General features: G+C 30.2%; 2 protein-coding genes across 4 annotated transcripts in view; one reads left to right on the forward strand and one right to left on the reverse strand.

Moving 5' to 3' along the window:
- lrrk1 (leucine-rich repeat kinase 1) overlaps positions 1-14,049 on the forward strand; it is a 105,306-nt gene that overhangs the window by 65,884 nt on the left and 25,373 nt on the right. For all 3 annotated transcript variants that reach the window (XM_051113596.1, XM_051113597.1, XM_051113598.1), the window contains 4 exons: positions 1,987-2,184; positions 3,815-4,092; positions 10,769-10,963; positions 11,928-12,079. In XM_051113596.1, the coding sequence (XP_050969553.1) occupies positions 1,987-2,184; positions 3,815-4,092; positions 10,769-10,963; positions 11,928-12,079 (823 nt within the window). The remainder of the gene's footprint in view (positions 1-1,986; positions 2,185-3,814; positions 4,093-10,768; positions 10,964-11,927; positions 12,080-14,049) is intronic.
- Positions 1-14,049, reverse strand: part of snrpa1 (small nuclear ribonucleoprotein polypeptide A') — a 199,101-nt gene that overhangs the window by 33,120 nt on the left and 151,932 nt on the right. The gene's annotated exons all lie outside the window — the stretch shown is intronic.

Here is a 14,049-nt window from a genome sequence, read left to right on the forward strand (position 1 = left end):
ATGTTAATCTTGTGTTATAAAGTGGATCCACTTTATAAGGAAGGACATAATTATACGGACACAATATATATATATATATATATATATATATATATATATATATATATATATATATACAGACACAACCCTACACTTTTGATCAGACCTTCCCAAAATGTAATTAAATAAATTAAGTACATACTTTACAAGTATATAAATATATATATATAAAAAAAATATATATATATATATATATATATATATATATATTGTTTTTATTGTTGTTATATATTGTTTTTCTTAGGTAAACATAAATTATACGGACACAACCTTACACATTTGGTCTGACCAAAAAAAAATTTAATTATTTAATTTTATTTAATTTTATTTAATTTTGTTTTGTTTTGTTTTGTTTTGTTTTGTTTAATTCCACTTAATTTCATTTAATTTCATTTAATACTTTAAAAGTTGAAAATTGTAGAGAATGAGACAATATGAATATTTTAATAATTTATTAATTAATTAATTAATTTATTTATTAGGTCGACATAAACTATACGGACACAAACTTTCACATTTGATCTGACCAAAAAATGATTTAATTTAATTTAATTTAATTTAATTTAATTTAATTTAATTTAATTTAATTTAATTTAATTTAATACTATCAAAATTGAAAATTGTAGAGAGAGACAATATAGATTATTTATTTATTTATTTATTTATTTATTTATTTATTTATTTCTTAGGTCGACATAAACTATACGGACCCAAACTTACACATTTGGTCTGACCACAAAAAATGTAAATTAAATTAAATTAAATTAAATTAAATTAAATTAAATTAAATTAAATTAAATTAATTTAATTTAAATTAAATTAAATTAAATTAAATACACAGTTTCTACAACTTCTTGCCATTAATTTTCTAGTTTATTACTTTTTTACTAACCGCAAGTAATATATTAAAATAATATAATAATAATAAATATATATATATCCTATATTTCCTTGTTATATTTGCAGATAAAACACCCAAATACATTTATAATTTAATACAGTTTGTTTGTTTGTTTGTTTGTTTGTTTTTTGTTAATTACAAAATATATTATTATTGTAAAAATGTGAATTACATTTCAGAATTTCTGAATAATAAATATGAATTATGAATTATAAATATGACATTCAATTCAGTTTAAATTAAATAAATACACACTTTAAAATTTGAAAATTATATTAAAAAACAGAAAAGAATATGTATAGTGAGAGAGAGAGAGAGAATGTATTTATTTATTCATTTATTTATTTATTGAGTTGACATAAATTATATGGGCACAGCCTTTCACATTTGACCAATTTAATTTAATTTAATTTAATTTAATTTAATTTAATTTAATTTAATTTAATTTAATTTAATTTAATTTAATTTAATTTAAAAGCCCAAAGTCCTTGTTATATTTGCAGGTAAAAAAGCCCAAATACATTTATAATTTAACACTTTAGTTTTGTTGTTGTTGTTGTTGTTGTTGTTAATTACAAAATATATTATTAGCACAAAAATGTAAATGGAAAAATATTATTTAGAAATTCCTAATTTTATTCTTAGGCTGCACAACATTTTTATATATATAAATATTTTATATATATATATATATATATATATATATATATATATATATATATATATATATATATATATATATATATATATAATAAATATAATGGTACATATGTGGTTCAGTGGTATGAAAGTAAGGTGGACTTAACATCCAGTATGGTCACAGCTGAAGTAAGTAATGTAATGTAATTTTAAGTAATGTGATGCAGTGTCACAGAGAAAGTCATTTTCCAGAGATTGCTGTAGGTTTCAATGCTGATGTGCGTGTGTGAATGTGATTGTGTTTGGGCTCATTATGGATAATTATTTCATAACCTGAGGTGAGAGTCTGAGCTGCTCTCTTCAAGCCTGCAGCTCAATAACAGCGTTTCAAATCGGTCTCTTCACAGACACCATGATGAAGCACCTGCAGTCAATGGACGCTGCCCGCAGCTTCTCTGAGTTTCGTCAGGAGTCCAGCATGCTCCACTCCCTGCAGCACCCGTGTATCGTGGCTCTGGTGGGCATCAGCATCCACCCGCTCTGCTTTGCCCTGCAGCTAGCGCCACTGGGCAGCCTCAACACCATCCTGGAGGAGCGAGCCAAAGGTGTGACGCGTGACAGATAGCACAGGAATCAGCTTGTATTTGCATAACACATTGCCAAACATATAAAGAAATATCAGCAATAATGATCAGGCAACAATATATTACAATTAAATATAAGTAAAAATACAAATAATAAATAAAAATATAAACTTTTACCTAAAACATGCTAACAAATAAATAAAATAAAATATGTGAAATGCGTTCATTCATTCACACACATATATGTTGGCAAACAGAACATATGTATTTTATTACAGAATATATGAATTTTATATTTGGTATTATGTATACTTTAAAAGTAAAATATTGCTTGCAAATATTAAATATTTAAAAAATGATTTTACTATTTTATTTCATTAAAATAGTACAGTAGCAAATATTTAAAAAATCAGTTTGATATGGAAAAAAATTATTTATAAAAAAAAATTATATATACATTTTTTGTTTAATTACATACATATACTTTTTATATAAAATTACATTTTATGAACTACTTGTGTTCCTTTTGTCAACAAATAAATGTGAATCTATTTATGTGTGTGTATTACATTTATATTCATTTTTACATGTATTTAGCTAATAAAAAAATAATATATATGCCTTTTGGCAACAAATAAATAAAATATGTAAATATAATAAATGAAGTATTAGCAATTATTTATTAGCTATTAGTATTAGTTGCATTATTATAAATAAATATAATAAATATCATGAATATTTCCTGAATATGTGTTGCATATATGCAATAAATAAATATAAATGTATACATTTAATTATTATTTATTTATTTTTTCATTTTTACATGCAAGTATTTAGCTTATAAAAAAAGTAGTATTATATATAAAATATTTAAAAATGAATGTAATGCATATTTTCCTTTTGGCGACAAATAAAAAAAAATGTAAATATAATAAATAAATTAGCAATTATTTATTAGCAATTAGTATTATTTACATTATTATAAATAAATATAATAAATATCATGAATATTTCCTGAATATGTATTGCATATATATAATAAATATATATATATATGTATGTATACATTTTTTTTTTTTTTTTTTTTTTTTCAGTTTTACATGCAAGTATTTAGCTTATAAAAAAGTAATATTATTTAAATTATTTAAAATTGATATATTTTTTAATTATTTTATTTAATTTATAAGTGCATATTTTCCTTTTGGCAACAAATAAATAAAAAATGTTAATATAATTAATAATTAAATGTAAATGTAAATTGTAATATAAATGCCACTTCTAAACATTTGGGAATATAGTGAAAAAAAATTAATAATCGTAATATAAATATATATATATATATATATATATATATATATATATAATACAATACAATACAATACAATAAAATAATAATAACAGAATATAGAAATAATATAGAATATCTTATATTTTATCAGTATAAGAATTAGTATCTTTTAGACTTTACATCAGACTGATTAACAAGCCTTAAAGTCTTAATAGCTTACCAAAAAAAAAAAAAAAGGAAGAAAAAAATAAATAAATCTGTTATCGTTTACTCACCTTCATGTTGTTAATGTATCATAAAAGCGGTCCAGGCAACTGTTCTGACGTCATACAATGGGTCGTACGTTTACATCTGTTTTTTTAGGTTCTCAGTATGTGCCTCTGGGTCACATGCTCACCTTCAAAGTTGCGTATCAGATCGTGACAGGCCTGGCGTATCTGCACAAGAAGAACATCATCTTCTGTGACCTCAAGTCTGACAACATCCTGGTTTGGTCTCTGGAGCTGGAGGAATCCGTCAATGTCAAGCTGTCCGACTACGGCATCTCGCGCCAGTCCTTCCACGAGGGAGCGCTGGGGGTCGAGGGCACGCCCGGGTACCAGGCTCCCGAGATCCGGCCCGGCATCGTCTATGATGAGAAGGTTCGTACTAATCTGATGAGTTCGATTGACTGTCAAACAGCCGCCCCGGCAGCTTTAATATGACGAGCGAGGTCAAAGACTATTTGATGGCACAATTCAAACTGAATCCAGATTTAGAGGATACGTGCTTTCTCAATATCTAGTCTTTAAACTTCCATCGTAGTCGTATAAACCCAGATACCAGAAAGTGATGTTTATATGACTGTATGCAAAGTACTGTTTAGATTGCAGGTATTATGCTGTCATGCATAACTAGAAGTTCATCAATAATTTAGACAATTTTACATCACAAATAAGACACATTATTTATGAAATTATTAATATATGTAATAATATGTAACCCTGGACCACAAAACCAGTCTTAAGCAGCACGGGTATATTTGTAGCAATAGCCAAAAATACTTTGTATTGGTCAAAATTATAGATTTTTCTTTTATGCCAAAAATCATTAGGATATTCAGTAAAGATCATGTTCCATTAAAATATTTAGTACATTTTATTAGGTGATTTTTTTAATATTTAGATTTTTTTGCACCAAATATTGTCAGATCCTAACAAACCATACATCAGTTGAAAGCTTATTCAGATTGATGTGTAAATGTCAAATTTGACTGGTTTTGTGGTCCAGGGTCACATTTTTTAACTTAAACTTATTTTAACTTAAACTATTATTACTTTTTAAACTATTTAGTTTGTTTAAAGTTCACTTTTTTATCTAATGTCTGTATTTGATTTTAACTTTATTTCAATGAGCAAAAAAATGGTTTGTAGTAGTTTTGGTTACCATTTATCTTATATGTTCAGTTTTCGTTTTAATTTAGGTTTTTTTTCAATTTTTTCAATTTTTTTTTCAATTTTTTTAATTTAGGTTTTTTAAATTTTTTTGTAATTTTTTTTAGCTGCCAAGGCAACATTTATCTTTTTTGTTGATTTTTTTTGTTTTTTTTTGTTTTTGATTTTGTTGAAATTGATTTTATTATAGTTACTGAAAGCTTGTAATAGTTTTAGTTACCGTTTACAACATTGATGCTATCCAGAATTTAATGCTTCTCATATAATTGCGTATTATATTTATTGTTATTTTTTGTGTATCCGATGTTACTTTAGTTATTTTTAGATATTATTATATTATTTGGTATTTTGAAGTATTATTATTTTGATGTACTACTACTTTAATTATTATATTTTTATTTTAATTTAATTATTAGAAATGTTATTTTTTTTAATAGTTTTTTTTTTCTTTCTTAGCTGTAATTTATTTATTTTATTTTTATATATATTTTTTATTTTTATTCATTTTAGTACTTCAACTTGACTTGTAAAATGACTTGTAATAGTTTTGGTTACCATTTACAACGCTGACACTATTCAGAATTTTATTTTGGTCATATAATTGTGCATTAACGTTTAATGATCATTATTGTTATTTTTTGTGTATCCAGTGTTACTATCTAGTGTAGCTTTTAATATTATATTTTCAGTTTTCATTTTAATTTAATTGTTAGATTTTTTTTTTTTCTTTCCTGTAATTTATTTATTTTTAATTTTGTTTTAGTTTTATTCATTTTAGTACTTTAAATTCAAGGTCAAGGTCACATTTGGAAAAGTTTTTATCTAATATCTAATATTTATATTTGACTTTAGCTTCATTTTAATTACCAAAAATGATAGTAGTTTCAGTTTATGTAATAGTTTTAGTTACCATGTACAACACTTTGGCTGTCCAGCATTTTGTACTCATGTAAATAATTGTGCATTAGTGTCAGCTGATCATGATTTCAGCTTGTTTTTCCAAACTGATGCACAAGTTGCAATGACGTACGGTAATCGACAGCACGCTACTGCATCTGTCAATAGAGCTTAAGAGAGCTTCTTTTGCACCCAAAACACTCCTTTTATCGGTTTGTCTAGTCAAAGAAACCCCATTTAATAGTACATGGGAGAGCGCTGCGCCTCAGGCCGTTTGGAGAACATTTCTGACAGGTTTTCTGTGAGATTGCATGTGCCTCCCCTGCCCGTCGACAGCCAGGGATTTCCCTTCAAAGACGGATTTGAGATCCAGCGAGGCTTTTAGGTCAGTTCACGAAGCTGATTTGTTTTCCAGCTTAGTTTGCTGAGTTTGCGTGGATCACGTCCAGCGGAACAGAATGAAATCTATTAGCATGTTTCAAATGGAATTGATGACAATGTTTCCACAACTTTCTTGCAGCGTCATGAGCAAATGACAGATGTTTCAGATGTTGTAGTTTGCAGGACTGTTTATCCTCCCAATCCAAGTGTTGTTTATACTGGACAGATTTCTTTTAGATCCTTTTGTTCTTCAGTGAATTGTAGGTCCAGATAGATGTTTTTTCACATATCATCTATTGAATTTGCAGAAACATGATTTTGTTTTCCAGCAGGCTGATAGAAACGCGCCCAGTGCACCCTGACTTGTTGCATTTGCAACCAAAGAGCGTGTGATCATTTTCACAAACGCTTTCCAATTTTGTGTGAAGTACATGCATCAAACAGTAAGTAGGTGGACTGTGGGCGAATGTAGTGCTGTCTGAAGATTAAAAAAAATCCTTCTCAGAAGTCAGAGGCCACTTTTTTTTTTTTTAAAACCTTTTTGTTTATTTGAAAGATGGAAAAGAAAATGTACAGTGCAAGGAAGTGTGCATTTACATTTTCAGTCAAGTTGTTATGCTTGTAATATATTTTGTGACAGAACATGTTACATTAAAAATGTTTATTAAAAAATGACATTTAAAATATCAATTGCTTAAGCTAATGACCTAAGCATGTTTTATTTTGTTTTATTTTATTTTATTTTATTTTATTTTATTTTATTTTATTTTATTTTATTTTATTTTATTTTATTTTATTTTATTTTCAGACCCAATGTTGTGCTGCCTAAGAATACATTTCAGAAATTCTAAAATTAAATTTTCCTTCAAATTGTTATAATATATTTTGTAAATTAAAAAAATAAAAAGTATTTTTGGGCATTTCTTCTGCAAATATAACAAGAAAATATAAGTGATAAACTAGAAAATGGCTCAAGAAAAACCCTGCAACTAAATATGAATGGCAAACAGTTTATATTATATATTACTTTTTATATTGTTATAAAAAAGTACTTTCTTTAGCAAATATAACAAGGAAATTAATAATATAATCTTTTTTTTTTTTTTTTTTTTTTTTTTAAATAATAAAATATATTATCAGCAAAACAATTTGAATGAAAATTTAATTTTCAGAATTTCAGAATTTTATTCTTAGGCTACATAACATTTGGTCTGACCAAATTAAAATAATGAATTAATTAATTTTAAAAAATAAAATTAAACTAAAATACTTACTCCTAGATCTTCACTAATTTATCTTAATTCATCTTTTTAATTTCCATTTTTAAATATACATTTGTAATGTAACATTTTTTATTACAAAATATATTCAGAATATGTGTTCTTTAAAATACAAAAGTGGAAAAAATATCTATAAATGCAAAGTAGAAGCACCCTACTGTGTTTCATGGAAGAGCTTTCCTTGAATATTAACCAACAGGAATCATTCAGTGGCGTTTCTCCTAGTCTCCAAAGAGGCATTAATTAATCAGTGATTAATGTGATTGCTAATCGAATCATTAGAGTAATAGCCTTTTAACGTGAGATATCTGGACTCTAGATAGATTGAGAGTAAAGAGCCTCTGTAGATCCCTGTGTGTGTGTGTGTGTGTGTGTGTGTGTTTGTGTGTGTCTCAACTACAAACTATTTCCTGCTCGTTCACATGCCTGCTCTGTGATGTCATTTCAGGCTACCGAAAACTCTCCCTTTTTTTCGTTTGTGTTGGCAAAGCCAAACGCCCTAAAAATACAGTCCCGGATTGACATGGCTCTCGTCAAAGCGCATGTCCATTTATAGAAATGACCTAGAAAGACGTTTAATAGAAATACGTCTGCCGAATGAACCGCAAGAGCGTGTGACGTACGATCTGCTGTGTCAGGAATCATGACTTCATTCTTCCTTTTGTTAACTCATGCTTTGCTTTTCCATCTCTCCTCCGCCTGTATAAAGTACGGGCCACATTTTCACTTCAAAAAATGATTTTCAAGGAGTTTTTTGTTAAAAATATAGAATTGTTTTAAAATCAAGTTATATTTACTTCAGAACATTTTTTTTGTAAATATAGCTGCAAGCAGAGATTATCGAGGTTCAAGCAATTTAAGGCATTTAAGCATATATGTGACCCTGGACCACAAAACCAGTCGTAAGTAGCATGAGTATATTTGTAGCAGTAGCTAATGTTCCATTAAGATATTTTGTAAATTTCCTACCGTAAATATATCAAAACTTAATTTTTGATTAGTTTATGCATTGCTAAGAACTTCATTTGGACAACTTTAAAGGCATTTTCTTAATATTTAGATTTTTTTGCACCCTCAGATTCCAGATTTTCAAATAGTTGTATTTCGACCAAATATTGTCCTATCCTAACAAGTCATACATCAGTGGTAAGCTAATTTATTCAGCTTTCATGTGATGCATTAATTTCACAAAAATGTACACTTATGGACTGGTTTTGTGGTCCAGGGTGACATATGAAAAAAAGACTTTATTTAGCAAGTTTGTAACCACCTAAATCAATGATTTAACGGTTATGACTGTTACAGTGCCAGCTGTGGTGCCATTCCTTTAAAGCATTGCATGCTTGTTTAGAATCACCCGTCACATGTGCTCACCAGGTTTCGTGAAGTTTTTAGTCTTTCTTTAGGCTTTATAGGATTTTGAGTAAATTTGGACAGGCACCTTTTCTAAACGACACCTTTATAGCTTCTTAAAGGGTAAATTTCAACTTTTTTTGATAATTACTGGCTTAGAGAGTCCAGGGAATTGTACTGCAATGTTTTTTCCAGATAAAAACCTAGGACTAGTTGGCAAACGTTGGTTTCTTACCTCTCAATTATTTAATAAACAATTTGATTGACAGCAGTGGTTCTAGAGGCAAAGTTGTCCAAAATGAGGAGTTCTATTGTATGATATGAATATTGTGTGTATGTGCAAAAACGGTGCGACGTACAATCATTTACGCCCTTGAAAAATTAGATTTCGCCCCCCCCAAAGGCCGATTTCTTTCAAATTTCTCTCAGACCTTTGGGGCCGTGAGTCAAACAGGCCCTCTGAATTTCATTCCGATCAGCCTGTGAATCTTGTCTAACAGGTGCTCAAATTCGTCTGCCAATATTATCAAGTATATCAAATACACTTGTGTATTTGATATACACAAGTGTACTTATAGACACTTGTGGCACTTTGGACCAAGAGCGTGCACACCAATTTTCATGCTGATAGGACAAATGGTTGCGCATTTATAGCCACTTTTATAGCGCCACCAAGTGGCCAAGGTCCTTTTTTTTTTTTTTTTTTTTTTTTTTTTTTCCTGTGGCCTCAGATTGAGCTCTTATATACGTGTTCTGAGTTTGGCAGAGATATCTCATTCTGTTCAGGAGTTATAGGCATTTTACTAAAAGTGGCCCTGTCCCTTTCGAACGTTTTGGCGCTCCTTTGTGACAGTGAGTTGAAAGTTCAACTTTTTTTTGAGAATTATTCATATTCACTTTTCAGTGAAACTTTCTGCACTGGTTTGGTTTCAACCGGGCGAAAAACCTAGGACTAGTTCGCAAAAGTAGGTTTTTTACATTATCTTAATCATTTAATTTGATTGACAGCAGTGGCTCTAGAGGCAAAGTTGTCAGAAATGAGCAGTTTTATCGTATGATACAAGTATCGTGCATTTGTGCGAAAAACCGTGCAATGTACAATTGTTTACGCCAGTGGTTTTCAAAACAGTCCTGGAAGCACCCCTGCCCTGCACATTTTGTTAATAGCACAAACATTGTTGTCCAGTTATAGCCATTTTTATAGCGCCACCAAGTGGCCAAGGTCCGAAATGTTTTCTTTTTCCTGTGGCCTCAGATTGAGCTCTTACATAAGTGTTCTGGGTTTGGCAGAGATATCTCATTCTGTTCAGGAGTTATAGGCATTTTACTAAAAGTGGCCGCTCCCTTTCAAACATCGAAAGTCCAACTTTTTTTGCTAATTATTGATATTCACTTTTCAGAGAATCTTTCTGCACTGGTTTGGTTCCAATCGGGTGAAAAACCTAGGACAAGTTCACAAACATGCGAAATGCCCGAAAATTTCAGACACTTGAGTCTGCGACTGACGGTTTAGGAGTTATGAGTGATTTCTTGCTTTTGATCGCTGTAGTGCCCCTGTCAGGCCGATTGGGGCGAGCCTTGGTCATGTTGTTGGAGGTGTGAGTACTACCATCCCTCCAAGTTTCAAGTCTCTACGAATTACGGTTTGGTCTGCACGTTCAGTTTTACGTGGAGTTCACCAATCCGTGACCATTATAACAATTACAATAGTGTTTCAACGCTATGCGCTTGCAACCCTAATACAAATATGTCTGTCTGTTTCTTATTGTTTTCATTGATCAGATTATGTCAAAGCCAGAAAATAAATTGAAATATACACCTCAGCTGTGGAGATCTAGTTTACTTGCTACCTGCCCGGCACAAGGGGAATTGCATGGTGCAAATTGGCTGTAAATGAACCGTAAGCCGTCTGAGACTGTTTAACACCATTACTGTGGATTGCTTTTAAATAACGGTTGTCGTCTGCATTTTAGGTGGACATGTTCTCGTACGGCATGGTCCTGTATGAGCTGCTGTCCGGCCGCAGACCGTGCATGGGTCAGCACCAGCTGCAGATCGCCAAGAAACTGTCGAAAGGACTCAGACCGGCGCTGGGCAGCCCAGAGGAGGTGCAGTTTCACTGTCTGCAGGCGCTGATGCAGGAGTGCTGGGACACCAAACCAGAAAAGGTACAACACCCACACGTCTTTTCCTAAAGATGCATTCGCACTGACAGAGAGTTAATCACTAGAGCTCGTCAAATCTCAAACAGCTGTCAGTTTTGGGGTTGTGTTTCTGTAGAACGATACTTAAATGATTCATTAGCAATCCCAGGGCAATAGATCTGACTCCTAGGGAATGCATGAACTAATAAAATGTATATCTTGAATGCAGTGTGAGTTGCAAAGGCAAAAATATAAATGTCACAAAAAATTGTTGTCAGCATGCACGCCCCGTAATTTTGAGTTAATTGTACGAAGAAACAGAGAAGACTAGTTCTAACTAGTCAGTTTGGCTAGGGATGATGTCATTAATTTAGCTAGTTTGTGGCTAAGAAAATCTGATCTGCTGGATAAAAAGTTGAATATTGCATTTTATTTAGAAAAAAAATCTAATTACTGAAGTCAAATGTGTTTAAAATTGTATTTGTTGTTGACTTTAATGGCAAAAATAGTGGTGAAACATCAAGAAAGCTCATCTTACAATAAAGCAACAATGCTGAACATGTATATTTATACAGAGTATGCATTATTGTTTAACAGACTGGGTCAGCACAGCATTAAATTTTTTGTTATAAAAAGTTTTTTTTTTTGCTGTTTTTGTGTTTTTTAAAAGAAATTGAACAGCAAATGCTTTAGAATGATTTCTAAAGGATGCATTAAATTGATCAAAACTGACAGTAAAGACATTTATAATGTTATATATATTTACTGTATTTTTTATTAAAAGTGCAGCCTTGGTGAGCAGATAAGACACTAATACAAAGTCTTACCAACCCCATTCTTTTGAACAGTAGTGTATATCGTAATTTTCTTAGTGTATATTAAAATAGATCTTACCACAAACAAAAATAGTCATGTAGGCACATTTAACCTCCAGATGTTGTGAAATTAAGCATGTGTCTAATATTGTCCTGTCCTCCGGTGGCTGCAGCGTCCCCTGGCCGCTCCTCTCATGAGACAAATGCAGGACCCCAGTTTTGCTTGTCTCAGGTACCTGCTGCCCTGTCAGGAACACAGTCAGCTCTTCTTGTCTCCGCTGCAGGGCTACAACGCCGTCTTCTGGGATGGAGACAAAGACAGCAGGTGCGTTTTTGACAAAGCGCAAAAAAACATGCCTTTCTTGCAAGTTGATTTTTGTCAGATTGTGCTGGAAGTTTTGTGTGTCTGTGATGTGTCTGAAGTTTTTTATTGTTGACCTAATTGGTTGTTTACATAGCAAGCTATTTTTAATAATGTTGAACAGTCTTTATGTACACTTTTAATGAATGAGTTTTAAGTAAATTTTTCTTGCTTTTTTTGATATTTATATTTATATTTTTAGTTTTAGTAATTTTAGTACTTCAGAGTAAACGTATCTTATTTCAGTTAATTTTCATGCCAGCATTTTCTCATTTCCATAATTGTATTATGATTTGTTTTTTTTGTTTTTTGATTTTTTTTTTTTTAACTTAATTTCAGTTAACAAAGACTGATTTGATGCTGTATTTATGTAGTAGTTTTATTAATATTTTCAATTAGCTTTAATTTTATATTTTTGTTTTTAATTTCTTTTCTTTTAAGTTTTGGCTTTTTTAATATTTATATTTTCCTTTAATTTTATTTCAGTTTTTGTTTGAGTAATTTTAGTACTTTAACATAAACTTAAAGTAAACATTTCATTACTTTGTGTTTTTGTGCTCCCATTTTAGTTTAATTTCAGTTTAATGGCATATTTATGTACTAGTTTTATTAATATTTTGAATTAGCTTTTATTTGTATATCTTAATTTTTCTTTTTTTAAATATTTTATTTCAGTTTGTTTAAATAATTTTAGCACTTCAGCATAATTTTTTTTAATTCCAAGAAAAACTTTTCTAATTTTTGTAAAAATAGTATTTTTATTTTGTTTTATTTTTATTTCAGTTTTTGTTTTAATAATTTTAGTGCTTTAACATAAACTTATTTTATTTCACTGAGTTTACAAGGCAACACAAAAAAAAAGGTGCTCTTGTGTTCTAAGGTTTTTTAAATCTTTTTTTCCATTTTAGTTTAAATTCAATTTAATGCCATATTCTACTTATACTAGTTTTAGTACTGTTTTGAACAACCTTTTATTTTTATATTTTCATTTATCTTTTTTTTTTTTTTATTTAAGTTTTTGTTTTAGTAATTTAAGTAGTGCATCATAAATTTATTTTATTTCAGTTTCCGAGGCAACATTTTTTCTAAAAAAAATTGTTAATTTACTTTTTTTTTTTCATTTTAGCTCAATTTCAGTTTAATGCCATATGTATGTACTAGTTTTTATTAGTTTCATTAATGTATGTGTGTATATAAATTTGTTTTTATTTTGATATTTTCTATTTTCATTTTAATTTCATTTTAGTCATTTTTGCTGTGACTTTTTAAAAATGCTGTCTACGTAGGCAGCTCACTAAGTTTTGGAACAGAGCCCGAGTCTTTTCAATAATGAGGCCAAAAGGCCACAGAAAATGAAGTATCTCAAAGTACCAGGTTTGCACTTTACAGAAATCACCCTTGTATGTCGGTACAAGCCCCACACCAGCCCGTAATCTCCCCTTTCACTCCATTTCCCTCATTTAAACGCTCTCCCGTTTTTCTATTTACCGCCAATTGCTCCCCTTCAGACCTCTGGCTCACTCATATAAACACCCTCATTAAAATCATTCAGGAATCTCATTTTTCCAGCTTCCCTTGATGCTCTCAAGCCTCCTTTTTAAAAAAAATGACTCATTTTAATATTCATGAGCACCTATATGAGAGCTCATTATTATGCACGGCGGCCCACCAGGCTGATAAATGTCCCGCAATCTACAGCCGGGCTCATCTGATCATCGGCCTCTTTGTTTGCGGCCACTCGATCCTACAAGACGCTTTGACGAAACGCTTCACTTTTATCTCCTGGCACAGGTGTTTGCAATTACCAGTGTTGCACGTCGCCCTGCCGAAGATGTGATGGAGGGTGTTTTAATACGTCATCATGAGCAGCACAATGAAGGCTTTCTTTTGTGTTAATCATAATATTAGCTTGTGCCTCCTACCTACTGCCCTAC

Source organism: Labeo rohita, chromosome 7 (genome assembly GCF_022985175.1).
Source record: "Labeo rohita strain BAU-BD-2019 chromosome 7, IGBB_LRoh.1.0, whole genome shotgun sequence".
Lineage (NCBI taxonomy): Eukaryota > Metazoa > Chordata > Actinopteri > Cypriniformes > Cyprinidae > Labeo > Labeo rohita.